Below are 25,296 nucleotides of genomic sequence, written 5' to 3' on the forward strand. Positions count from 1 at the left end.
GGTTCTGCTGATTTTGTTATATCTCATACAGACTGGACATATGCATTAGAAAATCTTAACCTAATATTATGCTCCAAACCCAACACAATCTTTCAAGAATTGACTGCATTCTGTTGACTTTTATAGTCAAGATATTTACTACTCAGTTGTGGGAGCCTTTTCATACAGGCCGGACCTTAATTCACAAAATTTCATGTTCCAAAATCATAGCAGCCTTGGAGTACATCTGGCTACTTTTTTCTCCACCTCAACTTGCCCCAGGAGCTGTAGTTATGGAGGTGACCTCAAATGCCTCCATGATAGATGACTTCAAGCCTCCAAGTACTGTCGGAAATGGAGGTCACTGGTGATTTCGTTAATAAATGCATCATACGCGCATGGCGTGAAAGCAGTACTCCCCCACGCGCTGGGCGCCTCAGACAGCAACGACTTAAAGTGCTTTACAGCTGCACGCGGCAGTAAGTGGAGGACCGAGACCCACTGCTCCTAACTAAGCACCTTCTCCTGGGCTTTAACCTGCTGGGTCGCCTGGGAAAGGAAGCCTTGCCGAGGCCGCGCCGCACAGGCGCACACAGGCCGCGGATCACGTGCTAAGGCCCGGCGCCCCGCCCCGCCCCGCGCCGGAATCTCCGCGGCTCCCCCCACGGGGCGGCGCGCAGGGATGGGACGGCTGCGGGAGGGTTACCTGTGAGGCGGGCGAACCCGGTAATGCTGTCGGGGAGCGGGAGCTGCTTGAGGTAGGCGGGCAGCTGCACCTTCACGATGCGGGCCACGCTGTCCAGGACCATCCTGCCGGCGGCGTCCGCTGCCCGGCTGCTGCGCTTGCGTGAGAGCGGAAGCGGCCGGCGGGCTCGCGGGCTCGGGCGGGAGGTGGCCCGCCAGGCCGCGATTGGCGCGCAGCGAGTGACGTGCGCGCTGCGGAGCGGAGCGCGTGCGGAGCCCAGCCTGCCCTCAGCTCTGGTGCGGAGGTGGGCTCCCACTTTAGGCCCTTGACGTCTGCGGAAGCCGGTGGCCGGTAACGCACCGCGCTGGGCTGAGGCGTGTGAGCTTTCTCACCGGAAACCGCCTTTCACAAGTGAATTTTTCCCGGTCCCCTCAGCTCTGCGCGGCCCCTTCCCTCCCGGCTGCGGGCCCCGACCCCGCGTAGCCGCCTCAGTAAGACCACCCCAATCCTGCGTAGTGGCCATTCCGTGGCCTCACCTTCCCTATAAGCCGGATTTTAATAGAAACCCAAAGCTTACCCATTGATTTTTTTTTTCCCTCCACAACTTTAGTCAGTTCTGCTCAAGCATTCTAAGGCGTTTTTTAAAAAATTAGTCTCCCGTGCCCCTTTTCTATAGACAGTCATGTAACCCAGGCTGAGCTGACGTTCAAGAGGCTGATAACTTTAAGTATCTTCATCTTCAAAATGATGGGATAACCACGCTTGTCTTGCGGAGTTTCTTTGATACAGGGCTTACTTGTAAAATTGAAAGGTATTTGAGTAGTTTTTTACTTATCTTGGTTAACTTCTCTTGGCTGGGGTTAGAATAGCCAGGGTAATGCACCCACTGTGGGGGTAAGGGCTTCTTTGGACCAAGCAGCCTACTTATTGTTAGTCAGATGAGCAGACTTGAAGATCACTGAGGATGGATCCCCCAGTTCATTTTGCAGCTTACAATACTGGGAACTGAAACTGTAATCTTATTACTGGTCACAAAAGAAAAGGAAAAGAAAAGAAAAAAATGTGTTCTAAGGCACATCTCTGGCCTTGGTGAAAACATGACATTCTAAACTGACCTTAAGCTTGCTATGATGCTGAGGCAGAGGGCTTTCTGGTAAGAATAAAGATAGAACCAGTGTCCCCCTCAAGAGTTCATCCAAATGGGCCTGTCAAGGAAATAGGAAAGTTGTCTATTCGAGACACTTAACATGTCACAACACCATAGTTTAGCCATTGTCCACTGTCACCTTGTGAAATTGTTCACCTGTACAGTGTTCCCTCTGGACACTGCCCACGTTCACCTTTTGAGGGTACCCTACTTTACCATTTAACACACTCTTGTCGTCTTCACTGCCCTGTGTCTTGTCTAAATTTTTTCAACAGATCACAAGGACTAGAGCTGAGGGAAGGCCAGAGCAAGTACCTGGTAAAACTCTCCGGAAACTTCACATCAGTGTTCTGTAACATACAGCATTTGGTATGCCCACGTAACATCAAGCTGTAATCAGCTTTATTTTTTTAATTGGTATTTTAAAGTTTTAAAAAAGTAAACTGTCCTTTGAACTGTTTAACTCTGACCATTTTTTTTTCACTGAAACAATAAAAAGTTCATTATCATTTTTAACCAGATAGTCCAAGTACAATCAGAGAATTGAAGAAGGTATTTGGATATAGAACATGCTGGTGAGCCATATGGTATAGCAATATACATGATACCAAAAAGTGATGATTTAAAGGATTAGTGTTTCTATTAGGATTTCCACGTTTCCATTTTGGGAGCTTAGTTTTTTGTTTTTGTCAGAAGGAAAAAGAGGACCTGAAGTTTTTTTTTTTTTTTAGAATTATTTATTTATTTTAGGTATAGGATACATTGTAGCTGTCTTCAGAACACCAGAAGAGGGCATGGAATCCCATTACAGATGGTTGTGAGCCACCATATGGTCTCTGGGAATTGAACTCAGGACCCCTGGAAGAGCAGCTGGTGCTCTTAACCGCTGAGCCATCTCTCCAGCCCTAAAGTTATCTTAAAAAGTGAAATTTAAGCATTCTTGTCCTCTGGACTGTATATAACTCTGCAATCAGGTATACCATCCTTGTGGAAAAGGTTGAGATAGGAGGTAAGTTGAACATAGGGTATATTGAAGAATGGTTGTTTGTTTTTTCTAAGATTTACTTATTTCATGTATGTGAGTACACTATCACTGTCATCAGACACACCAGAAGAGGACATCAGATCCCATTACAGATGGTTGTGAGCCACCATGTGGTTGCTGGGAATTGAACTCAGGACCTCTGGGAGAACAGTTAGTAATCTTAACCACTGAGCCATCTCTCCAGCCCTAAAGAATGTTTGAGAAAGGACATTGGATATTTCTTTTAAGGGGTTGGGGATTTGGCTCAGTGGTAGAGCGCTTGCCTAGCAAGCGCAAGGCCCTGGGTTCGGTCCCCAGCTCCAGGAAAAAACTAAAAGAAAGAAAAAGGATATTTCTTTTAATTCATCCTGACAAGAACAAAATATGCTATTGAATGACATTCTTAAGACCTCTACAGTTTTTTATTTGGAGTAAAAAATAGAAACCTCTCCTAGAAACACAGTAAGATGCTCAAGTGCCAGATTACAATTCAGTGTACCCAGTACTCTTGTCAACATATAGGATATGTCTAATACCCAGAAAGACTGTTCTTCATAGCCACACGCGGCAGTACCACTGCTGCAATTGTTAAGTGTTTTCTTTCTGTTTTTGACTTTCATATGAGAAATATTGCGTGTGTGTGTGTGTGTGTGTGTGTGTGTGTGTGTGTGTGTGATTAGTAGTATTTGTAGATTACTGGTTTGATATTTTTGATGGAAGCTTATATGCCTAAAACTTTTTTCCCATGAAATTTAGAAAAGAATGGATCATAAATTAGCTGTTTCTGTTGAATGGTAAGAGCTATGTTAAAGGATAGTATTAGAGTCCCTTCAAAATTTATATACTGTTTCCTTGTTTTCTTTCTTAAATATTTTTTTAAATGTGGAGGTATTTTGTCTGCATGTATGTCTGTGTACCACATGCATGCCTGGTAGTTATGAAGACCAGAAAAGGGAATCAGATGCCTAGGGGTTGGAGTGTCAGAATGGTGTGAGCCCCTATGTAGATGCTGGAAATCAAACACAGGTCTTCTCTAGAGCAGCTGGTGCACTTAGTCACTGACTGTTACCCCTATTCTATTTTTATTTTTTTTACAATGGTTGCAGATAGTCCAATATGATCTTGCATATACCACTACACCTCGTACATGTCCAATATTTTTCATTTCAACAGTCCTACTTTATTGGGTGATGGCTATTTCTTGGTTGCCAGTTGGACTATATCTGAAATTAACTAAAACCCAAGCAGCTGGGTACACTTGTGAGGGAATTTTTTTCTTAATTAAATAATTTGAAGTGGGAAAACCTATCTTTAATCCAGATATTTTGAAGTAGTAAGATCCACCTTTAATCTGGGCCACACTTTCTGCTGGTAATCTATATAAAGGACATGGAGGAAGGAAGCTTTTTTGTCTGCTCCCTGTCTCTGGGAAGTCCATTCCTTCACTGGCATTAGAGCCCACTTCTTTGGGATTCAGGTATATATTGAAGCCCAGCTGAGACATCCAGTTTCATAGACTGAATAGCTACTGGATTGGTGGACCATCCATTGGTAGACAGCCACTGTTGGACTAGCTGGACCATAGCCTGTCAGCCATTCTAAAATAATACTCTTAGAGACAGAAAGACAGAGGGAGAAAGATGGATGATAGTGATATGGATGGATGGATGGATGACAAACGGATTCATTCTATAAGTTCTATTCCTCTATAGAATTCTAAAACATTGGTTATTCGTAAGACACAAACCTGAATATAGTATGTTCTAAAGAGAACATGCTTATCTGACTACGTTATGACATAGTATTCAACAAATTCTGGTTTTCTTGGCTCTGAAATGTCACCTTTAAAAAAACCCCAAGAATGGGCTGGAGAGATGGCTCAGGGGTTAAGAGCACTGACTTGCTCTTCCTGAGGTCCTGAGTTCAAGTCCTAGCAACCACATGGTGGCTCACAACCATCTGTAATGGGATCCAAAAACCTCTTCTAGTGTGTCTGAAGACAGTGACAGTGTACGCATATACATAAATAAATCTTAGAAAAAGAAAAACCCCAAGAAACTAAGTAGCCCAAGCTGACTTCAAAATCACATGCCTCCTACCTTTGCCTCCCAAGTGCTAGAATTATATGCATATACCAGTTTTTCTTTTGATTTTACATAGATAGAGCAGCCTGATTGTTATAATCCACATGTTAATACTTGGTATGCCTATTGAGCACTCACGATTTTGATAAGTATAAACTTATTAAAGGATCCCCATGCAGATATCAAGAAATATCTACCATCTCTCCAGCCCTGAGATAAATTTATTTTAAATAAACTTTTAATGGAAGCATGGCATACATACAGAAAAATACAGATTGTTCTGCACCAATGACATCATAAAGATGATTATATAACCACTATATACACAACTATGTTACTGTCTCTTAACTGTTACTCATCTGTCCATAAGTCACTATATATTCTGAATTTTAAGACAAAATACTGGATTTACTAGTACTTAACTTTTATGTAAATTAAATTACACCAAGTATATTTTGTGTGTGGCTTTACACAATGTAACATTGAGAGACGTATTCATGTTGGTCCCTGTAGTAGCTATACATTTGTTTCACTGTTGTACACCATACTATCAGTATACCACAATCTATTTCACTTAGTGGGTACTAGATACGTTTTTATTATTTGGTTGAGGGTATCCTAATAAGAATAAGAAGTTCTCGTACATATTAATTTTAGTGTGCTCCTACTTTCACTTTGTTGGGGGTTCTCTTAGACCTAATAAGTCACTGGTAGAATTTTTAGGTTCTTATAACTTTGGAGGTCACCGTGAAAAGTATGAAAGTGAGGAATGCTTCCTAAGAAGCATGGCTTTAGCATGTTATTTACTGGCAACTCTGGGCTCTATGTGTGATGTGAGATATATATATATATATATATATATATATATATATATATATATATATATTCATTCATATATTCCTGTTAATTCCTCTCCCTGTGTGTGTGTATGTGTATGTGGAGGGGGTGTACATGCAGAAGCCAGAAATCAACTTTGGGTGTCTTCCCAATCCCTCTTCATTTTATGTTTGAGACAGAGTCTCTCACTGAATCCAGGGCTCATGGATTTGGATGGGGAAGCTGGGCAATGAGCTTTAGGAATCTGTGGCTCTCAGCACTGGGTCACAGACTCATACCCAGTGCATGGGTCCTTGTCCTTAACCAGCTGAGCCATCTCTTGAGCCCCAAGTTTGGGCTTCTTACAACATGAAACCAAAGGGTAGGAAAGGGAGCACTCAACTGGCAGGAGGGAGGGATCATAACATAAGAAATCTTATTGCTACTACTCAGTAGAATGAATAATATTTGGAATGTAGAATTTTTCACCAAGATTCCTCTTTATATTCTCTGGCCCAGGCTCACTAATACATAGGCAAGGGGGAGGGGAATAAAGTAATCTCTTAAGGGCCTTGACTATGACCTAGATCATGCAGCAATGTATGTTTCAGTCATCCTATCTTAGTAAAGAATTCTACTCAATGTAGTTGGCAGAGAGAGAATACTGATATAAGCAGTAAACAAAAGCAACTATGCCTACAAATTTAGACAATATGATCAGCTGAAAAGCGGGATCTAGAAAACCAAGATTGCCAGGGTGGCAAATACCTTTAGTATCAGCACTCAGGAAGCAGACACAGTTGGATCTCTTTGAATTAAGAGGGCAACCTGGTCTACCTACAGAGAAACCCTATCTCCAAAAAAAAACCAAGAAAACCGAGATTTTTTTTTTCTTTACCATGTGTGAGGCTAGACTAAAGCCATTAGCACACTACCCACCAGAATTTAGTTGGGGCCTAATATGATTCAGGCCCTACAAGTTCTGGTCTATTTTTATCTATAATAATGGACCAAATATGAGTTGATGAGAGTCATCATAGAGAATGAAAAGAATGCTGATGCTAACATCAGTCACAGGGCTGATAATTATACAGATCTGTCACCTCTGGTAAGTCATTTAGCCTGTCTGATGCTGCTTCCTTATTTACAGCTAGTCACCTCATAGGGCCTCAATAAATATTTGGATGAAATATTAACCAATTCTAGTTAACCTATGGAATTGTCATGGTAGTGATAAAAGTACATCATAAAATTTAAAATGCAGTGTACACTAGAGATTGATGAGGGAAAAGATGACAGAGATGAATATACTGAGCCTTAGTGACTAGAAATATATATTCACCTCAAGCAGGCCAGCTAAGAGAGGAACTGATTTTTGAAAACCAAAACTGAGCTTAAAAAAGTTTTAATTTTAATTGAAGAAATTCCAGTAGGCAATTGATAACACATTAATATATTCTTAGATATTTTAGGGAGATTATTTAATCTTCAGAAGTTTTTAAGTTCTTAAAAAGATATTACCTCTAAGAGGACCTACAGTCTCATTGAAAAACAAGAATTTACACAGACTACTGAGATCTATCTGTTTTGTAAAACTGATTATATAGGACATTAATAAGCCATTTGCTAGGAAAAACTGAAGGTGAGAAGTGGATGTGTTGAATGGTCTGAGGGTGAATGAATATATCAACATACATTGAATACATGTATGAGTTGTCAAAAACATTTTGAAAAAAAAATACTTTCTAGGTTCTTCCCACTTAATACTAGGATTTCATGATATCATGTTAGTTGTTACCAGTAATAACTTAGGGCACTTATATCTCAAAAGGTGGGTCTGGAATTTAGATAGGACTCACATAGATGACTTCTGTTCCTTATGCCAGTGTTTTGAGGCTCTCCAGTGGTACTCAGTGATAGGCTTGGCTTGAGACCCCAAGATGCCTTCATTCACCTGTCTGATATGTTAGCAGAGCAGTCTCTATCTTGGCCTCCCTAGCTAAGGGGCAGGAAATAAGGACTTGTAATTATTTAATGTCTGGTTGTAGACATAGAAAAGCATCATTTTTACTGTATTCTCCTGGTCATTATAGAGCCTATCTCAAGGGAAAAGGACAGGCTCCATGAGAAACAGAAAAAACAACAAACTTGCTTTCCCTCATTTTGAGAGGAAAGGCTCAGAGAATCACTGTTTGAACTTGTATAATCAGTTCACACATGGCTTCCATGCATGGAGGATCTGAAAACTAGACACTGCTTACCTGCATTGCATGTTACCAGCCTTATTTCTTAGAAGCACAGTTCTCTATGCCTACAAGTTTGAATGTGTCCTCCAAAGTTCTTGTGTTGAAAGCAATCCCCAATGCAGCAGTCACTGAAGGATAGGCTCTAATGGGTAGTGATTAGGTGGTGAGGTCTTTGCCTTCAGGAATGAATTAAAGGCATCCAGTATGTGGGTTGGTTCTCAAAGAGGACGTTTAGTCTGTACCTTTTCTCCTGGTTTTACATGTGTTTGCTTACATGTTATGATAAAGAAGGAAGATTTCACCAGATATGGCCCTGTGATCTTGGATTTCCTATCTTTGAAAAACATGAACTATTTGAATAAACTTGTTTATAATTTTAAAAAAACATATGTATAATGTGTTTCTTTTAAATGTGTATACATTTAGACACAAAATAATAAGGTATTTCTGTTCCTCTTTTAAAAATTAAGTTTCTCTTGGTATTTTCAAAAATTATAATGGTCAAGGCCACCTTAACTCTACCTCTGTCTTTGTGGTTATATGTAGGCTGCCATAGCATTTCAATGACTGGTTGGTGGTAACTTTGGGTAGCAACACTTAATACATTAAAAACAAAATCTCAAAAAAAAATTCTCCTTATGTATCTTTTGATTCTTGTTATGTTAACTTGAAACAGGATCACTTCGAGTCCAGGCTAACTTCAAACTATGTACCAAACCAGCTTCAATTCCCGACCCTCCTGCTGCTGTCTCCCAAATGCTGGAATTACCAGGCCCAACTCTGCCCTTGTCATTTTAATTTCCTTTAAATGAATACAATTTTGGTTGTACAAAATTTTGGTTTTACATAAATATTTTTTTTCTATTTTGTTCCCATACCCAGCACAAGTTTATGAGTAACATCTTTTCTTGTTCTACCCTAAAAATATATATATCTTATGCTTTTGTTTGAGTTCCCAGAAATGAGTTAGCATTTCCTCTTATTTAGTAAAAGGACTTGAGTTTCTCAACCTTACGGAACCTTGAGAAACAAAGCAAAAAGTTTTATGAAGTTTGACTTCTCCAGTAACTGCAGCTTTAGTTGTTTCTGTAAGTCAGTAAAGTTTGGAGAACTCTGTCATCATAGATAAATCTCAAAATTATGCTATGTGAAAGAAACCAGAAAAGAGGGTATACTGTGTAACTCAAATAAAATTCTAGAAAATGCAAAGTAAGACTGACAAGATGACTAAGCAGGTAAAAGTGATTGCCACCAAATCTGATAGTCTAAACTCAATCTCCAGGACCTACCATGGAAAGAAAGAACTGACTCTTGAAAACTGTCTTCTGACCATGGCACACATGCCCTGAGAGATAAAACAAAAAACAAATATTTTAAGACATGGAAAATATTTGAAAAAGAGAATGCAAATTAATTTACAAAAAGAAAACATGTAAGTGGTATCCCTTGAAAAGGTAGATGGGAAAACACAAAGTAACTTGCTTTCTTTATTTTAAATGGTACTTTCTCACTGGTATACACAAATGCAAGTTACTAAGTTATATGCTATACAATAATTTGTTACATGCCATTTATGCTTCCATAAAGCTGTAAAAAAAAAAAAGCTGTGACATAATATTTGGAAAGAAAAGGAAAAAAGCAATACCTTTATTCTAAACGACCAGAACTATCAAAAGTTTCAATACCTTGACAAAAAAACAACTTAAAGAAGAAAGGGTTTATTTGGCTTACAAGTTCAGGTTATATTTAACACTGTAAACATACAGGTTAAAAGAAAGGTACTTAGAAGAGAGTTGTACCTGAGAGCATGGTGTGGGCTTCTCAAAGACTCTTCCAACACACTTCCATATATCCTCTACATGGCTATCATAGGCATCATTTTATGAATGAAATCCAATAAAGTCTTTTTGCATTAAAAAAATTGTTCTATCACATCCACTTCAGAAAAGGATCTCATATTTAGTCACATATTTCAGTCTTAATAATGAATGTATACATAGGCACACACAGCTAAAGTACTTGTCGCTTCCCAAATTCACTAGATCATCTTGAGACTTTCAATGTTTTTCTATCTGAGTTTTCCTTGTTTTTGTTTTTAGCTTTGTCTTACTTTTTCACTTAATAACAACTTTTTTTTCCTCACAGACATATTCTCTGATCAACTTCCTTTGGTTAAGCCCAGCATAGTAGTGCACACCTTCTAGCCCAGTGATAGGGAGGTAAAGGCAGGCAGATCTTTGTGATTTGATACCAGGCTGGTCTACATAGTTCCACTGATGCCCAGGGCTTGTAAAAACCCTATCTTTAAAAAAAAAAAAAAAAAGGAAAGAAAAGTTAGATACATTAATACTGCTCTGGTGAGAAACATTTGGTCTAAGCCAGGCATGGTGATACATCCCTATAATCTCAGCACTCCAGAAGCTGATGCAGAAAATTCATAACTTTTAGGCCAGCTCATAACATAACAACTTTGAGGTCAGCTTGAGCTACATAGTAAGACCTAATCTTAAAGGAAACAAAACCAAAGAACCATAACATAACATTTCTTTCAAGAACCCCATACAACCTATTCAAATGTATAAAAGTCATTGGGTGACAATTATAGATAGGCACTTAACCTATTGGATCCCACATCAAGAAGACCTCTTGCATTATAAGTGGATTTGGTGTATATTTTTATGGATATAGGTATTTTGCTTATATTTGTCTGTCCACTACATGCATTCTAGTGCCTGTGGTAGCCAAAAGAGGGCATTGATCCTATGGGTCGAGTTACAGATGGTTGTAAACCACAATGTGGGTGCTGGGAATAGAACCAAGGTCCTTGGAGGAGAGGCCAGTGCTTTCAACTACTGAACCATCTCACCATGGTTATTTTTAAAACAACCTCTGAGCTTTTTTAAAAAACTGTACTTGTAAATAAATGTTTGTTGAAAGGCAAAATGCCTTTCAAATATAGGAACAATGTTACAGTGACGGTATTTCAAGATAACAAATACAAAAGTTTTATGAAACTAAGAGTATAATAGTATAAGACTGAATTCTGTCTTCTAAGGCAATAGTCCTGTCATACGTGAGCAAAGAGGGACATTTAAAATAATTAGAGTTCTCAAAAGAGACAGTAGAATTGGCTCTGACACTATCATGGAGATCACAACGTCCCAAAATATGCTGCCTAAATGATGAGCAAATGGTGGAATTCAGTGGTAGAATTCAACCTTAGTCTGAAGGCCTGGAGGGAGAGGGGAGAATGCAGTGAAAGCTTCATTGTGAATCCAAAAGTCAGAAAAACAGAAGTACTGGTGTCTATCTGAGGGCCAGAGAAGGGGCGTATGAGAAACAATTTATCTTCCCCTGCCATTTTATTTTACTCAAAATATAAATGGATTGAAATTTTGTTTGCTTTGAGGGCAGTCTTCTTTGGTCTCAGTTCATTGATTCAAAGGATAATCTCTTCCAAGAATACACCATGGATACACCAGAAATGTTTTACCAACATCTGGGCATTCTTTTACCCAGTCAAGCTGACACGTCTGAGTGCTCCATCAAAGTTAGGCATCATAGAATTTTTACATAGATTTGAGTACTTTGTCCCTTCCTCAGACAAGGCCCTTGAATAATGTTTACTTTTCTTCTAACTTGACTACTATGTGAAATTAACAATATTTAAAATACCAATGAAGTGCTAATAATTATATAACATGACAGAGTAGGAAAGATAATTGCTTAATAATTGTTTGCACACACGTATGCATAAGAAAGTATTTTCATGCCAAGGAGGGAAAAAAAGCTTTCCTGTTTACTTTTAGTTTGCTGGGATTCCTTCAAAAATCATTTTAATGGGCTTGTAGTGTTTTCCTTCCCACTTATTTCTGCATACCTCATCTAAGCTGGCCTAGAACTCAGTAGTAGCCCAGGCTGACCTTAAAACTCATGATCCTCCTTTGCTCCTGGGATCACAAGTGTGTACTACTATATGCCAGTGTTCTGTTCCTGTTCTGTTTAGTGCAATTCTGTTCCATTGACCTGTCACCTAAATCGCTGGGAAGTATCTAGGTTACTTGTTTTTGAATGTCACGATTAACTACTATGGATATTTGTATATATGTTTTATGTGGTGAAAAACACTATTTTTTAGTCACAAAGATTTGTGCATGGCTCATTACAGCCTGAACCCTGCCAATTTAATGTCAAAGTAATGTTCTCAACATGAAAGCACAGCTTCTGTTTTAAAACAATGTCATTATATAGTCCAGGTTGGCTCCAACTGGAGCTCTCCTTCCTCTCTAGAGCCCCAGTGCTAGAATTACTAGAATTATAGGAGTGTGATACCATGCCCAGCCAAACTACAACTTCCTAAAACAAAATTAATTTATTGTAAACTAGACAGTATAAAATTAGTTGGATTTTAATGAAAACCATATATTTGTTTCACTTATGCTTCAAATCACCTTTTTGCAGAATATGCAAATGAGTGTTGAATATAAATTCCTAATACTTTATTCTGTATTTGGTATATATTGAGTAAGGGTGCATTTATTTTTTTTTTAGATAGTCTAGTCTATAAATATATATTTATATGTATTTATATCTTACATGCATACCTGGTGCTCATGGAGACCTAAAAGCATCAGATCCACTGGAACTGGAGTTACAGATGATTGTGAGCCACCATGAAGATGCTGGGTACTGAACTTGGTTCTCTAGAAGAGCAATAAGAGTTCTTAACTACTGATCAATCTCTCCAGCTCCTGTCATCAAACTCTTACATTCTACCTCTACCTCCAAAGGTTGGGATTATAGGTCTTCAATTCTATGCCCAGCTAAAATTCTGTATCTTATCTTTTCCTAATCACTATAGAAAAATCTGTGTGTCTTCAACAAATGATGTAGGAGATTCACAGCAGTATTGGCCAAGCCTACTTTTCACACTGTGTAAGTCTGTTATCCCCACATTACAGTTCTGGTAATACTAGAACAACATTCACTTCCATCATCACTGCACAGCTTGGGTCTTTATTAACCCACTAGACCTTACTGTGTTTTATTTCTTGAGTTAGGGTCTTACATAGCTCAAGTAGATCTTGAGCTAGATACAAGGATAAACTCCACTACCTCCACCCTCTCCAACTCCAAGTACTGGGATTATAGATACGCTGCCACCATACCGTTTGAAGGTGCTAGGAATTGAACCTTGCTTGGGCTTCATGCATGCTAGACACTGCACCAATTGAGCTATATCCCTAGTCCTAATCATAGTGTCTATAAAAATTACTCATACCATGTTTGCTTTTCCTTAAAACTGTGATTACTTCAAATGTCTTCCTCTAGAGTATGAATTTCAATATATGTCTGTGTATGTGTGTGTGTGTGTGTTGTATTCATAACATGAAATTATTTTGAACAGGGTCAACTGCTTTACTGGACTGCCCACATACTTTTAGATAGAAGAATTCTGACCACAAATTCATCCCAGTTTGCTGTGCTTTATTGCAGAGCAGTAAAGTTTCAGTGTACTTCTTTGTTAGATTAGGGCAACAACAATTGGTTTCTTTGAAGTTTTCTTCATTGTTCTCCCTGTATGTTGAGAGTGTCTGGTTGTTAGGTTCCAATGTTCCCTACTAATCAGTGCACCCTGGCTTCTGAAAGTACAAAACAAAGGGAAAAAGAAGTCAAATTAATTCAGATGTCAGTTTAAAACTTTTTCTATAAAATTCCATCCAGTAAATACTCTGAAGTTAAATACTTGCATTCAAATTCCACTTCTCCCACTTACTAGCTCTGTCCCCTTGGCAATACATCCCAGTTTCTTCCTTTGTAAAACAGAAAACGTGTTGTGCCTGGTACATAATTTTCATAAATATCTATTTTATAATCTATAAATTATTCAAAGTTTTTCACATTCACATTGGACAGTTAAATATCTGAGTTGTTACTGATAGCAAGGAGGAGCAGCAGTGTGTGTAGGGGGTAACAAGAACAAAGTGTGACATACACATGGCACTATCACAGGGAAAGCCATTATTTGTATGCTATCTTAAAACAGGCATTGATAAAACCAGTAACAGCCTGCAGCATCCTTTCACATTATGACATTGAAAACAGCAACTCTATGACAAAGAGCAGCATTATTACATCTAACTTGGTGGTGAAGAAACAAACCTATAATATGCTGAACCAGACCAGTACCATAAATAGAAAGCAGTAAGCAAGAACTCACATCTGGGGTTCTCCTACCCGCCACGCTTAACTCTTTGCTTCTACTTTCAACTGGCTAGCCAGGAGAGAACCATGGGTTGTTCAGGGAGGAGGAAGTGTCAGGGATGTCCAATAGGGCATGAGGTAAGTACTGAGCGTTTTACTAATTCAGAAAATGGTTCTGACGAAATAATCTCTATCGCTTGGGTGCTTGTTCTAAATGTATAATCTCGGGCTTCTACTCGGGCCTACTAAATAAAAATCAGAACTGTAAACGAAACTCCAGGTGATTCCTATGGGAAGTAGTCGAGGCAGCTGCATTCCATTAATCGCTCTAGTGACATTACATATGGTATACACCGTCACTCCTGGGCATATAATGGTATACACCGTCACTCCTAGGTTATATATTGACTTTTTAGCCTTTTAGTTGGAGAATATTTATTGCCTGCAACAGGTTCTCAAAATGCGAAGTATTTCCATGTAGTCCTGAAGGATCTCCATTTTAAGAGGGGTCATTTACAGATGCTAGGAAACTCTAAACATGTTGATCTTTTTGAATACTTTTCAAAAGTTAAAAGTCTTACTTTTTACCCAAAGAGCAGTCTCGATGACAAACGACCCTCTACATTTTACGCATGGCAGATTAGAACAGGGCAGTGGTACACTTACAGATCTCACCCACTGGATTTAATCCAGATTCCCTGATATTTTGCTACTTTGGGGCTCAAAACTGAAAGGGCAGAAGGAAAAAACGATTCTAGAGCATTCCCTTTGCTGTTCACGCCTAACTTTGCCTCAAGTAGGGCGGGGGGAGGGGGCAAGGCTCTACCAATCCGACCACAATTAAGCTGCATTGTTTAGGTTATGCTAACACAGAACCCTCCAGGCCTCTGCTCTCAGATTGGTCCCTCAGGGTTAACAACGCACATAAATCCGCACGTGGTGGTGCTATCAGCACTCAGCCTGGATCTGTTTTAAATTACCGTTCCTAATTTGAGAGGAGCCTCCTCCCCCAGTTCAGCCCTCTCGGAGGAGCAAGGGAAGAAATGTCCAACACCTGGGCCGCCGGAAACCAGGAGCCGGCTCCACCTTGACTAAGGCATCTAGTCACCCCGAGGCCCCTCCCACAGCACATTCCCGATTGGACGCCCGAGGGAGGGCAGCGTCAGCGCGCGCCGGCCAGCCTGGGGAATTCCATTTCCTCTCCCGCCCACCAGCATAAGCATTTAGGGGCGGTGCTTCCCGCGCAAGACCCGCCCAGTGAGAGGCCGGGGGGGCGGTGGGGGTTAGTCGGCTCATCTCGCGATAACTTGCGGATTTGGGGGCGGGCCCCAAGCCAGGAAGAGAGCACAAAACTGCCCTTAAGTCATTGCAGACCCGGAGCTCCGGTGAGCCTGCCACGAGGTTCTCGCGAGATCCGCCGCCTCCATCCCAAGTGAGGAAACGGGGGGCCACAGTAGGGAGGGGCGTGGGGCCTCAACCGCGCAGCTGCCGCTTCCATTACCTTCCTCCTAAGGTCTCCTTCCGGTTCTCGATGCTTCTCTGAGTCTAAGGGTTTCCGCCACTCGTCTACCCTCCCCCTCAGCCCATGACCCGCCTCCGTCCCCCGCCCTCCCGGTCCGACCTCCGATCGGTTTAGTAAGAAGGTGCTGTTCGGACAGGGAGACGGCAAGAGGGTGGCGCGTCCACTCGGCCTGGACGAGGGAGGCAAACCGCTCCCCTTCAACCCTCAGCTCGCCCTGCGCTCGCGACGGCGGCGTTGGCGGACGGATACGCGGCGGTGAATAGGCGGGGGGAGAGGGGGAGGGGCGGAGCGTGGCAGCTGGCAGTAGTTCCGTCAGAGCGGACATCTTGTGGCTGTGCCGTGCGCGTGAGCCCCGTAGGGCCGGGGAGGCACCAGCTGCCGCGCGGGGAGGAGGCCGAGGCCGCAGCTCGAGGGAGGCCCCGGCCCTCTGTACGCGTGGGTGTGGACAGCTCGGGAAAGGGGAGGGAGACGGGCCGGGGCCGGCGCGGCGCCCCGGGCTGTGGGCGGCCCGAGTGGGCAGCCCTCGGGGCTGGGTGGGGTAGGATGGGAAGGCCGGCGGAGCCGGGGCCCGGCTGAAGGGGGAGGGGGCATGGGCGCGTCCTCGCGCCGGAGCTCCGCGGCCGCCGGGCGCGTGGAGAGGTGGCTGGGCGCGCGCACGCAGGAGCGCGCCGTGAGGCGGAGAGTACGGTGGTGTCAGGGGCGACCCAGAACAGCTCTAGCTGTGGGGACAACAGCACACGCGAGTCTAATTGCCTTCTGCTGGCTCGCCGACCCTCGAAGCAGAAACCGAAAGAAGCCCGGCGTCGGTCCGGAGCCTCCCGCTCCCCTCCCCCTTGCCTTTCTTTGCCCTAGTGACGCCGGCCTAGCGCCGACTAGGCCCGGGCTCCTCCTCTGCCGGGCTCTGGACCCTGCCCCGCACCCACCCCTTTCTCCTCCGCCTCTTCCTCTCCCACCCGGGGCTCTTCCTTTCAAGAGGCCGGGAAGTTAAACTTGTAACCACCTCTCGGCTCTTCCCGTCACCCTCGCCCTCTCTGGGCGAAGCGCGGATATAAGTAGCTGGTGGCTCTGCCACCCCACCCTGCCCGGATCGCGACGGTTTTCAGGGTTCTGGAATCAGCAGGGTTCCTCTGAGGCCTTGGCGAGTGGCTGATCTGCTCCGTTTTTGCAAAAGGCGCCTGTGTCTGGCAGAGCCGGTGTGAGAAGAAGAGAGAATCCTTCCCCGCCGCCGGGATAATCAAGAGTTTTGGCCGGACCTTTGAGTACACATCGGGATAGTGAGAAGCCCGGCGAAAAGCACAGACTATGGCGCTGAAACGGATTAATAAGGTAAGTTGTTGGGACTAAATGTTGCGGATGGGGTCGCGGGAAGAAAGGCTTGGTGCCCAGAGAAAAGCCTGGAGAGTTGGATTCTGAAAATACCTTACATGGGGTAAGAGAAGGCAGGGGCACTTTGAAATGAGCTGTAAGATACGGAACGGAATGGTTTTGGCAAGCGAAATGTTTGTTTCACTAGAATCTGCTAGTATGGGTGAGGGAGCGTGGCATTTATTTAGTCTCCTCAGTTTTTTGCCTAAGAGTCAGGTTTGGGGAGTAGAATTATGTACAGGCCTCGGCAGATGCCATGGCACTGCTTCCTATTCTAGGTTCTTCAAAACATTTTAGCTATTAAGGCTATAGGCATTCTAAAGAAAGGAATGTAACAGTTGAAAGACGTTTTGTTCCAAACTTGACTGAGAGTCGGGGTATGACAAACATACCTCAGTTTGCTAAAATGCGGTGACGAAGTCTGTTCAGAAGCTTAACCAAATCTGGGCAGTTACACAAGAGTATGTGGGGTTGGGAGGAGGTGGACCGACACTGTTGCCACTTCCTGTGTTGTGTGGTCGCTGCTTTCACCCAAAGCTATGTATCTGAGGCACCAGGAACCTATATGTAAAAGCCTTCTGAAAGATTCCGGGGTTGGGGGTGTTTGACAGTGCAGGGAAACTGGATGGAGGACTGCTTTGCTTAGAACCCCCTTCCTTAAGGAGGCTTGTTTGAGCAATTCACTAGAATTTGATAAGTCGTTGCTTTAATTTGGAAAGAGCTACGATTTTTCCAGAAATACAGTGTAAGTGGAGCCACTTCTCTGGTGGTTTTTGTCTCGTTTTCTTGCTCTAACTTCTATCCCGCATTTTAAGATGGCGGCTGCTTTAACTGGCTCAGGCTCTTCCCGGCATCTCCTTTTCTAACTATAAGATAATGGTCTCTGTTAAGCGTTAGTTTTTTTAATCCGGTTGTAGGGAGCTCTCAGAGCCTCTGCTCCCAAGACTAAACCTAAATTCAAACTCTCAGACTAAGTTTCTGTGTGTGTGTGTGTGTGTGTGTGTGTGTGTGTGTGTGTGTGTATTTTGTATTTGGTTCTTTCACAATCGAGAGGGTGGAGTATTTACAGCCAACTTGAAAAAAAATGTGGAGTAAACTCAGTCCTAATAGAAAAGACAAAATGGGAAGGTTCGGTATTAGAAACTTTGACTTAGCACAGTTTTTAAAGAGTTCTGTGGAAAGGCGAGGACTTGGATTGACTATAGGTCTAATACTACTGTATTTGTAGTTATTTTATATTATATATATATGTGTGTGTGTGTGTGTATATATATATATATATACATATATATATCTTGATCAGCTTGATTGGAAAAAGCTGTAGTTTCTGAAAAGTTAATTCTTACCTGAATATATTGTTGTTGAATCTTGAATTCTTAGGACATCCTGGTAATCTTTGTGGTTTTATGCAAAACACTTAACTGAACTGTTTGTATTCTTGATGATAATGGAAAGAGAAAGAAAACCTTAGAATTCAAGACTTCAAATAGATAATAGATAACATTAAAATTACCACTTAGTGTGACAATTTTGAGGGTGAACCTCACATTAGAGATGCATTATTGTGCTTTACAGCATAATTAATACAGAAACTATATCATTCAGTGTTAATCAAATTTCAGATCCATAGTGTAAAACGAACATTTTAAAGGGAGGTCTTACTGATTTTTTTTCTTTTTACAGGTGATACTCAGCTGCTTTGGCAACATTTTAATGACTTAAAAGCTCTAGCGAGGCAGTAATGGTTAAGTGTAAACATTTGTAGTAAAAAACATGAGATAGAATCAGACTCTAAGCAAGTTTATCAATTTGCCTAATCTGTACTAGGAATTTTTCTAGCTACTGGGATGGCAAGAGAAAACATATTTTTGCAAGTTTAAAGAATTATGTATGGATATTAAGAGGTAAATTTTTTATATTCGAAAACTGTTTATATGCCAAATGGCTGATGCTTCTACCTGTAGGGTATTCCAGCATATCATGGTTTTTCCTTCAGATACTGTCAGAACCATGAAGCAACTTAAAAAATGGCACCCAGATGCAGGAATAGTTTGTGAAAGTACAGAAGGAGGATCCTTTTCTTCTTAAGGCAGTATTGTCATGAGGTTTTTTTGTATTGTTCCCTGTTTAGAATTTATTCTTCTGGTTCCCCCTAAACAAGTGTTAACAAGCCATTACTATTTTTATTAAAATGCAACTGAGCTTTAGTGATAAATGGGTATAAGTTGATACTTTTATCTTTTTTTTTCTTTTGTGTGTTTGCTTGACTGTTTCTTAGCTCACCAAACAACCATACGTGTATTCTTTTGCTGTGTTTGTAATTATTTGGACTAAATTGTAGTATGGTGCTGTTATTAAATGGGTATTTTAGCAGCTGAATTCCAAATCTGTGTTTTTGGAACTTTAAGAAAATTTACTGCTACAAAGCAGAATGACTGTTACATAATTGGGGGACTTTTAGAACTTTACATTGAAGATCTAGCATGAAACAAGCAAACAAAAATTTATCTTAAAGTATTTGTAATCTTTCATAACTCTTAAGTTTTCTTATAACGTGAAAACATAAGTACAGTTGACAAGTTTCACCATGAAGAAAATTAAAATTCATTGTTAAAAGAAAAAACTGAACCAGGTGTTGACAATGTTGCTGAGTTGGGATTAGAACCAGACCTTCTAATTCCAAGTTGTTCTGATGACAACTGCTTTTTTACACCATTAGGATTTCTGTGATAGTTAAGTCCTAGCATAGGCTCTGATGTGTAATAGGCCTCAAGACAGCCATATGAGACATTCCCTGAAGTAGCAGAAGTTGACTTTTGACTTGTTCAGTCACACAACTAGTAATAAATTTCTAGTAAGGTCATCACCAAAAAAGAAAAAAACCACCAAACACGAATTTTGTACCATTAAAATTCTGCTAAATAAATGTGGGTTTTTTGTTTTGTTTTGTTTTTAGTTTTTTCTGATATGCTGTCTTCTACCTCACATAAAATAGGCGGATTTTTTTTTAATTTACAACTAATTTATAAATAAATGCAGACAAATGGAATGTATTTAATTCTTGTATAGTTTCTTTAAGGGCTAGAAACTGCTGTGCTGGGATTCTTTTAAAGTAAACAAAATAGTATTTCAAGTTTTGTAAGATAATAGGCTTTTCCTGTGGTCCAGTTTTTGGTTTTTTTGTTTTTTATTGGTCCCCAAGTTTTATTTATACTGTAAAAGAATACTTAGGTGAACAAAGGTGATCATCCAGTGGTCCCAGTATTGAGTTTGATATAAAGCAGTTGTGACACACTATCTTTCCCTTTCTTCATCATGCTTATCTGCTATTTTAAATCCAGTGTTTGCTATGCACATAAAGGTTTTGTTGAATACTCTTCATAGCACTGGTGAAAGCTACTTGTGTAACTAGTGTCAATTTTTACTTGTTGCTTCCTAGGTTTGGGTGCCTCTTAAAATTCAAATCAATTCTCAAAGAATTGATTTGGTTGGCAGGGAGCACTTTGCATGGTTGTGGAGTTCAGAGGACATCTGTAGTCAGATCCCTAATTTACCATGGCTTCTAGAGATTGAACTCCGGATTTCATTTCATCTGGGCAAGCACCTTTACAAACTGAGCCATCTCATCAGCCATAGCTTCCAAATAGAGAAAAGAAAGTTTCAGATTAAATTTTGAGTCTGTGTCACACAAAGGCTGGCCTGGCCCTGTCTTGGCCTTCTGAGTGCTCAATAATGATTACAGGACCAGGCTGGTTGTGCTCCTCTTGATGTGCTTTTCTTTATTGGTTTACTTATTTTTGCACTGTTTTTGAGGTGGGTTTTGGCTATGTAATCAAAGCATTAGCCTTGGATTTGGGAGCAATCCTGCCTCTGCCTCCGGTCTGGTATTACAGGGATGTGCCACCACTGCTCTGTGGTTGGTTCTTAATAGAAATTCTACTGCTGTATACAAGAGCTATTGCTTAGGTAGGTTTTTGACATTACTACATTTTTATTTCAGAAGATTCTAGGGGTTTTTTTTTTGTTTGTTTGCTTTTTGTTTTTAAGAATTACAACAATGTTTGGTCTTATAAATCATCTCTAGAAACAGACATAATTCTGAAATTGTTCATTAGGGGATTTAGAAACTTCTGGTAGAGCTGGACAGTGGTGTACACCTTTAATCCCAGGGTGGCAGAGGCAGGTGTATCTCTGGCCTAGTCTACAGAGTGAGTTCAGGACAACAGAAACTCTGTCTCAGAAACCCAAAGTATTTCACTGGAGTTACAGTTGCATACAAAAATCAAGACTCTGCTTTGGTTGGAACAAACACAGTATGTTTATCACTTTGTACAACTTATTTTCAAAGGTTTGTCAAATTCTTTGTTATCCTGTATCACAATCATTTTGTGAGCTTGCCGTCATGATCTTAGTTAAAATTTCACTAGTGTTAATGAGTGCATTTATAATATTTTATTTTTAAAACTCCTCAGGCAACTAGGGTATAGTATACACCTGCTGCACTCTGGGAACTAAAGTATGGCAGTATAAACTGGAGGTCACTTTGGGGTTGTAGTTATATACCCTGTCTTCAGCACAAAACAAGTTAGCCTCTGGCTTGTTAATATATCTGGTGGAGAAGGGCAAAAGTTTGTATTTTATTTACACCTTGTTTAGACATGCGAGTTTATTCTTCCAGGGACGTTCAGGTAACTTTTCAGAGCTACATTTGTCCTGACTTTAGAGCTCTTTCAATTGTGACTTAGTATTTCTTGTTTAGATGTAGGATGGAAATGCTTTTCACATTAATCCTAACAAAAGGATATTAACTACCAATAGACAACTGCTAAGTTTGTTTTTCATATTTGCGAAATGCCTGACTTGCTTTCATGGATTAAAACTTTCTTGGTCTATTCCAAAACTACTTACAAAAAGATTTCTGAGATACAATTTTAATAGGGCTAAATTTGCATGTCACCAGGCCTAGTTTTTTTTTTTTTTTTTTTTGAACAGTCTTAAGTGACTTATCTTCAAGGGTGATCTAAAGAAAGAAAACTAGTATTATTCACTCAGGCCATTCTTAGAACCTTGTCTAATAAACAAACATACTTGTCTCACCTATAATTAGAACTAAACAGGAAGCTAATGCCTTGTGGGTGATGTAAGGCAGCATATTGCACAGAACCTGTTGTTTAATCCATAGAATAAAAGAAACTTAAGGTTTTTCTCTGGAAAGGTTACAAACTGGGTTTTAAAGGGGAGTTGTTGTGGTTTGCGTTTGGCTTCTTGGCAGTGGAGTCATTTTCTGGGCTTGCTCACACTTCATCCTCCCATCTAGACTGTGCCAGCTAATTGATAATTCCTTTTGAATCTTTGTCTACAATTCTGTAACGTTTGCTCAGATGAGAATCTTTTGCCAAGCAAGTATCTTTTAGAATTCATTGCTAGCAACCATGCATTCTGAGACTTCTCAGAAATCAATTTGAGATGTAAGTAAATGTCAAATATAGTAGATACCAATAAATAGATACTTTATTGATAAATATCAATATAAGTAACTAAACTATTTGATAGTTTAGTTACACATATTATGTAAGAAATTCAGTTGGTGTTGCAGTTGTAATGGACAGCTGAGGGTGATTTTTCTTTTCTTTCTTTCTTTTTTTTTTTAATCTCAACACTTTAGAGGTTTTTTTTATTCCTGCTTCCTGTCTTTAAGTAGTGTTACTCAAACTAGGTATACAGCAAGGGCAGTCTTGATTCTGTTGTAAGTCAGGTTTACTTCTGGAAAAGAACTAAGTAAAATACAGGAAATTAACTTTGTAAAGTAGTAAAGATTCTGGTAGAAAATCTGTATTACCTCTTATTAGTTATATGCTGAAATATAAGATGGTATCAAATTGGAACAACTGATACTAGAACGGTGTGGATCAGTAGTATATAGATGTAATCCATGAATTTGGATTTGTCACTGTAAATTCCCTCCCCCCTGCCTCCCCAGCTGAGGACTGAGCCAGGCAAGAGCTCTACCACTGAGCTAAGTCCCCAACCCCTTTGAATTAAAATTTGATAGGCCTTTTGGGTTGTAGCAGAACTCTACAAAGTTGAATGGGTTTATGAAGTTAGCCTTAATGACAGGGTTACTAATCGTGTTCCCCTTAATAAGTGCTTTCCTTTTGGCTATGCCGATATGACATACAAGTAATGTTTGTCATTGAAAATAAATTCATAGGTCTAAGATAAACTATGATAGATATGGAATCTTACTTGAGGCTTACCTAATGCAGTTGTACATCTTCATCAGTCACAAATCTGATGTCTGAATACACAAATCATATTTTTTTCCTGTATTTTTCCTTTAGGTTTTTGAGTGTTTTTAATAATTTGGTCAGCTGTTACTGTAGTTTTGGATTATTGTGCTATCTTACTGATAGCACAGTCCTTACCATCTAAGATACAGAGATAATAGAGGTGCAAACACATTACCCCCCCCCAAAAAAAAAAAACTACCACAATACACAGTACTGTGTATAGGTATAGTACTTGCTGTCAGCCATACCCTATTTTCAACAATGAACTGTCAAAAGAGATCCTCTGTCCCATAATGGTTGGAGTAAGGATCCTTTTAAACTCTATGAGCTTTTTCTTAGAAATACCTCTTTCTTTTTTTTTTTTTTTTTTTTTTAAACAAAAAATTGGGGGTTAGAGAGATAATAGCTCGGCAGTTTGGAGCACATGCTGCTCTTTATAGAGGACCAGGATTATTCATTTTCCAACACCACATGGCTGCTCACAACTATAGCTCAGTTCTAGGGCATCAATCTAACTTCCTCTTGAGCTCTCCGAGGGCAAACACTCAAATAATCTTTAAGAATGTAATAATTGGGGCTGGGGATTTAGCTCAGTGGTAGAGCGCTTACCTAGGAAGCGCAAGGCCCTGGGTTCGGTCCCCAGCTCTGAAAAAAAGAATGTAATAATTATACCTGTTGCTCGTCTCAGTAATCTAGCCACTGAGAGTTTAGTATACAAATACAAAGTTTTGCTGGGCTGCTTGCAAGGTAAGCAAAAATTGTTCAAGAAATAGATCACATATGTGCTGTTAATTGTAGTACTAAATACTTTTGTGGGGTTTTAACCTACTGAGGTGAATTAGACCATGTGAGAGCTTTTAGGATCTTACTTCTCTGGATTGGGAAAGGATGGGGTGGTCTCCTTGGCTTTTCGTTTTTGGATCTGGGGACCGAACCCAGGGCCTTGCGGTTGCTAGGCAAGCGCTCTACCATTGAGCTAAACCCCCAACCCCTCCTTGGCTTCTTAGTAGGTCTCTCAGGTTCTTAAAGAAAAATGAATAGGTTGCCAGTAGGAAATGGGCTTAGTTCTCCATGTTAAACCACATGATTACCAAATTTCAAAAGAAGTGGTTCATGGAAAGATAATTCTTTTCAAATAGGTGGTACGGTTTCTTCTTACTGGTAGTTAGTTATTTTATGCTCCTAAAGAGGTGGTAGAGCCTTTAGCAATTACTAATAACTGTTAGACAACTGCTTCTGGTTTTGTTGGTCTATATAATAATTGGCCAAGAACACACCTGAATTTTCTATGTGTGAAACAGACCATTGTCTCAATTAATTTTCATTTAAGATCATATATGTTGGTACTGGAGAGGTGGCAATCTGTTCTTTGAAGATTTTGATTCTGCTTCTAGTATCTGTATAGTGACTCACAACCCTCGTCGGTAACTTCACTTCTAGGGGACCCAATGCTCTCTTCTGTAACTTCACTTCTAGGGGATCCAATGCTCTCTTCTGACCTCCATAGGTACCAGGCACACACGTGGTGTGGAGACATACATGCATGTATACATGCATGCAAAAATACAATCTTTTTTTTTTAATTATTTTTTGCGAGTACATCTTTTTAAAGTTCTATGAATCACTATACTCATAAATTCTGAGTACAGTATGAGTGAAGAGTTAACAGAGAACAACTTTAGGGGAATTGATCGTGTGAACACTGTTGTATAGTTTGATCTATAGTAAAATAATATTTGTAGATCAAACTGATGTGATTTAGATTTCCTCCTTTTGATAGTATACTTTCAGTGTATTTCAAGAAATTCAGTTCATCATGCTTCAAACTCCAGTAACTCCTTACTTTTGGTATATGCCTGGGGGCTCTTAAAAGTCCTAATCAAAACTTTTTTTCTTAATTGATCTGATTATTAAACTATATTAGTGTTTGATCT

General features: G+C 40.3%; 2 protein-coding genes and 1 long non-coding RNA gene across 13 annotated transcripts in view; 2 read left to right on the plus strand and 1 right to left on the minus strand.

The window, feature by feature from the left end:
- Cisd2 (CDGSH iron sulfur domain 2) overlaps nucleotides 1–15,950 on the minus strand; it is a 39,733-nt gene extending 23,783 nt beyond the window's left edge. The window contains exons 1-4 of one of the 3 annotated variants that reach the window (XM_087620637.1): nucleotides 15,687–15,950; nucleotides 13,420–13,623; nucleotides 12,586–12,684; nucleotides 9,271–9,326 (exon numbers count right to left, since the gene is read on the minus strand). In XM_087620637.1, coding sequence (XP_087476763.1) covers nucleotides 9,271–9,326; nucleotides 12,586–12,596 — 67 coding nt within the window. In that variant the 5' untranslated portion in view covers nucleotides 12,597–12,684; nucleotides 13,420–13,623; nucleotides 15,687–15,950. 3 annotated transcript variants of the gene reach the window in all.
- On the plus strand, nucleotides 654–2,274 carry LOC147996566 (uncharacterized). The gene is made up of 2 exons (XR_015676981.1): nucleotides 654–1,475; nucleotides 2,087–2,274. It is a non-coding gene; the product is annotated as an uncharacterized LOC147996566 (long non-coding RNA).
- The window catches only part of Ube2d3 (ubiquitin-conjugating enzyme E2D 3), a 29,681-nt gene continuing 19,946 nt past the window's right edge, over nucleotides 15,562–25,296 (plus strand). For 2 of the 9 annotated variants that reach the window (XM_087635262.1, XM_087635276.1), the window contains exons 1-2: nucleotides 15,562–15,698; nucleotides 16,879–17,033. In XM_087635262.1, coding sequence (XP_087491388.1) covers nucleotides 17,010–17,033 — 24 coding nt within the window. In that variant the 5' untranslated portion in view covers nucleotides 15,562–15,698; nucleotides 16,879–17,009. Of the gene's footprint in view, nucleotides 15,699–15,798; nucleotides 16,137–16,736; nucleotides 17,034–25,296 lie in introns of those variants that run through there. The other 7 variants (XM_087635251.1, XM_087635273.1, XM_087635246.1 and 4 more) reach the window with 4 other exon arrangements.

The sequence above is a fragment of the Rattus norvegicus genome, chromosome 2, assembly GCF_021556685.1.
Source record: "Rattus norvegicus strain SHRSP/BbbUtx chromosome 2, alternate assembly SHRSP_T2T, whole genome shotgun sequence".
Lineage (NCBI taxonomy): Eukaryota > Metazoa > Chordata > Mammalia > Rodentia > Muridae > Rattus > Rattus norvegicus.